Source organism: Nesoenas mayeri, assembly GCF_963082525.1.
Source record: "Nesoenas mayeri genome assembly, contig: SCAFFOLD_35, whole genome shotgun sequence".
Lineage (NCBI taxonomy): Eukaryota > Metazoa > Chordata > Aves > Columbiformes > Columbidae > Nesoenas > Nesoenas mayeri.
The window spans coordinates 236,316-239,452 of NW_027659961.1; the positions used below are offsets into that span (position 1 = coordinate 236,316).

General features: G+C 52.8%; 1 protein-coding gene across 1 annotated transcript; it reads left to right on the forward strand.

The window, feature by feature from the left end:
• Positions 1 to 287: 287 nt before the first annotated feature.
• LOC308052594 (olfactory receptor 14J1-like) lies at positions 288 to 1,607 on the forward strand (the record flags this gene model as incomplete). Its single annotated transcript, XM_080364656.1, has 1 exon — positions 288 to 1,607. The coding sequence occupies one exon, from the start codon at positions 288 to 290 to the stop codon at positions 1,227 to 1,229; it is 942 nt and encodes a 313-aa protein (XP_080220782.1). The 3' UTR covers positions 1,230 to 1,607.
• Positions 1,608 to 3,137: the final 1,530 nt, after the last annotated feature.

The following is a 3,137-nucleotide window of genomic DNA, read 5'->3' on the forward strand; positions in this document are numbered from 1 at the left end:
ACCAGGATAGTCCCCACCGTTCCCCTGGCCACACTTCTGTAGAGCTGGGCTGACTTATCGACAGCCCATGGGCAGAGGCCCTGCTCTTAGTTGCACATTTTCCAGCCCCAAGCAAGGCTACAGCAACAGTGCTGAAAAAGGTACTCCAAGAAAAACACAAGAGTGTCTGTGTGTGACAGGGGAGGGTCTATGGGAGTTGGTTTGATTTTTGTCAGAGAACTCTGCCCTGGATTCTCACTGTCTTTTTTTTCTTTCTCATGACAGCGCCCCGTGCTCAGGAAAAGCAAATGTCCAACAGCAGCTCCATCACCCAGTTCCTCCTCCTGCCATTCACAGACACTCGGGAGCTGCAGCTCTTGCACTTCTGGCTCTTCCTGGGCATCTACTTGGCTGCCCTCCTGGGCAACGGCCTCATCATCATCACCATAGCCTGGGACCAGCACCTGCACATCCCCATGTACTTCTTCCTGCTCAACCTCGCCCTCCTTGACCTGGGCTCCATCTCCACCATTGTCCCCAAGTCCATGGCCAATTCTCTGTGGGACACTGAGGTCATTTCCTACACAGGATGTGCTACACAACTCTTTCTGTTTGCCTTTTTAGCTTCAGCAGAGTTTTATCTTCTCACCATCATGTCCTACGACCGCTACGTTGCCATCTGCAAACCCCTGCACTACGGGACCCTCCTGGGCAGCAGAGCTTGTGTCCACATGGCAGCAGCTGCCTGGGCCGCTGGGTTTCTCTATTCTCTGCTGCACACGGTCAATACATTTTCACTGCCCCTGTGCAAGGGCAATGCCCTGGGCCAGTTCTTCTGTGAAATCCCCCAGATCCTCAAGCTCTCCTGCTCACACTCCTACCTCAGGGAACTTGGGCTTATTGTAGTCAGTGCCTGTTTAACTTTTGGCTGTTTTGTATTCATTGTGCTATCCTATGTGCAGATCTTGAGGGCCGTGCTGAGGATCCCCTCTGAGCAGGGACGGCACAAAGCCTTTTCCACCTGCTTCCCTCACCTCGCCGTGGTCTCCCTGTTCGTCAGCACCGGCATTTTTGCCCACCTGAAGCCCCCCTCCACCTCCTCTCCTTCCCTGCACCTGGTGGTGTCTATTCTGTACTCGGTGGTGCCTCCAGCAGTGAACCCCCTCATCTACAGCATGAGGAACCAGGAGCTCAAAGAGTCTATAAGGAAAGTGATGACTGTTTACTTTTCAAAAGCTGTAATGAAGTGACCTCCTGCTTCTGCATGTCACCTATAAAATAACGCATTACTAGTTCAACATGAGTTCTGTAAGTTTTTTTTTTTTTTTTTCTTTCGTTTTAGGTGTTCTTTGTTGTATTAATTCTACCGACAAGGAAAATTATTTTTCATCTGATATCTATGTCTGTAACTACGTGTCTGGTGTCACCCGTTGTCTTTTTCTAAATAAAGAGCTGTACTCTCTGTGTGTATTAATGAAATAAAGGACCCCGCACTGACTTGTTTGCCCAGAATCCTCTGTCTGGGATCTCTGGGGCTGCAGGAGCCATGTCTGTGTGCTGAGGGGGAGTGAGCAGGACCCACTCTGAGCTGAGTCTTCCTCCCACCCTGACCAGCGTGAATCTGCGGACTCACCCCATGGCCCTGGGCACCACAGCCCACTTGCTCTGCAGAGCAGCACCGCCAGGTCGCAGCTGTATGGAGCATGGGAAGGGGTGCAGGAACAGCTGGCCAGGTCAGCACAGATCAGCTCTCTTGGGAAAGGGCTCTGTGGGGAGATGGAACAAGCGTGGGGCACTGTATGTGTGCAGGAAAGACATGGAAAGAGAAACCCTTTGCTGCAGGTGGCAGCTTGGGGCAGGTGGCCCTGGCACTGTAGCCGCAGGACCTTCCTGAGGATCCCCTAGGCCAAATGTCTCATGCTGTCCTGGGCAGCCAGTCTGGACCTGGGTCTGCAAGCTGCCTGTGCTGGAGACCCACTCAGCTTGCTGGCTGGATGAACATTCTCACTGTCCTTCATTCTCACTGGTCCCCACTGCTGTGGGACCAGTTCCAGTTCCAGTGTGGCTGCTCTGCCGGGCTCAGCTGGGGAGAGGGCAGGGGGTGGCAAAATTCAGGAGGGGGTGGGAGGGCTGAACTGGCAAATGCCCCAGAGAAGAAAATACCAGTGAAGGGCTGAAGTGTGTGAGTGTGCAGGGCTGGCACACAGCAGGGTCCTCTCCCAGCCAGGCCTCCTGGGAGAGCCCTGAAGCATCAGCAGAGCAGGGGCTGGTGTGTGCCCATGTTCATGGGACAACCTGGGGAAAGTGGCCCAGCACAGTCACCACAGACCAGCCCCTCAAAACCACCATTTCCTGCACTGGCCCTTCACCCCAGCTGAGAGAGGTTGTTCATCCCTCAACACAAGGACACTGAATGATAAGTCAGAAGGCAATGTTCCCACTGTATGGATAGGTTACAGGTATGGACATCATTGACATGAAGTGAGATGAATCTGACTCAGTACAAACAACATCATCATTTCTTGCATGTTCCATGAAGCCCTGAATACAGCGAAGTGCTGGGTCCTACACTTGGGTCACAACAACCCCAGGCAGCGCTAGAGGCTCAGGGAGGAGTGGCTGTAAAGCTGCCTGGTGGAAAGGGATGTGCGGGTGTTGATCGATAGCTGGCTGAATATGAGCCAGAATGTTTCCAGGTGGCCAAAAAGGCCACCAGCATCCTGGCTTGTATCAGGAATAGTGTGGCCAGCAGGACTAGAGAATGGATTTTGCCAATGCTCTCAGCACTGGTGAGGCCGCACCTTGAATCCTGTGTTCAGTTTTGGGCCCCTCATCTCAAGAAGGACATTGAGGTACTTGAGAGAGTGCAGAGCAGACGACAAAACTGCTGAGGGGCTGGAGCACAAGTGTGATGAGGAGCGGTTGAGGGAGCTGGGGCTGTTCAGCCTGGAGAACAGGAGATTTTCCTTCTCACTGTCTACAACTGCCTGATAGGAGGTTGCAATATGGCGAGTCTTGGTCTCTTCTCCCAAGTAACAAGTGATAGGACAGGAGGAATTGGCCTCAATTTGCACCAGGGAAGGTTTAGATCAGATATTAGGAAAAAAGTATTTCCTGGAAAGCGTTGTCAGGCATTGGAACAGGCTGCCCAGGGCAGT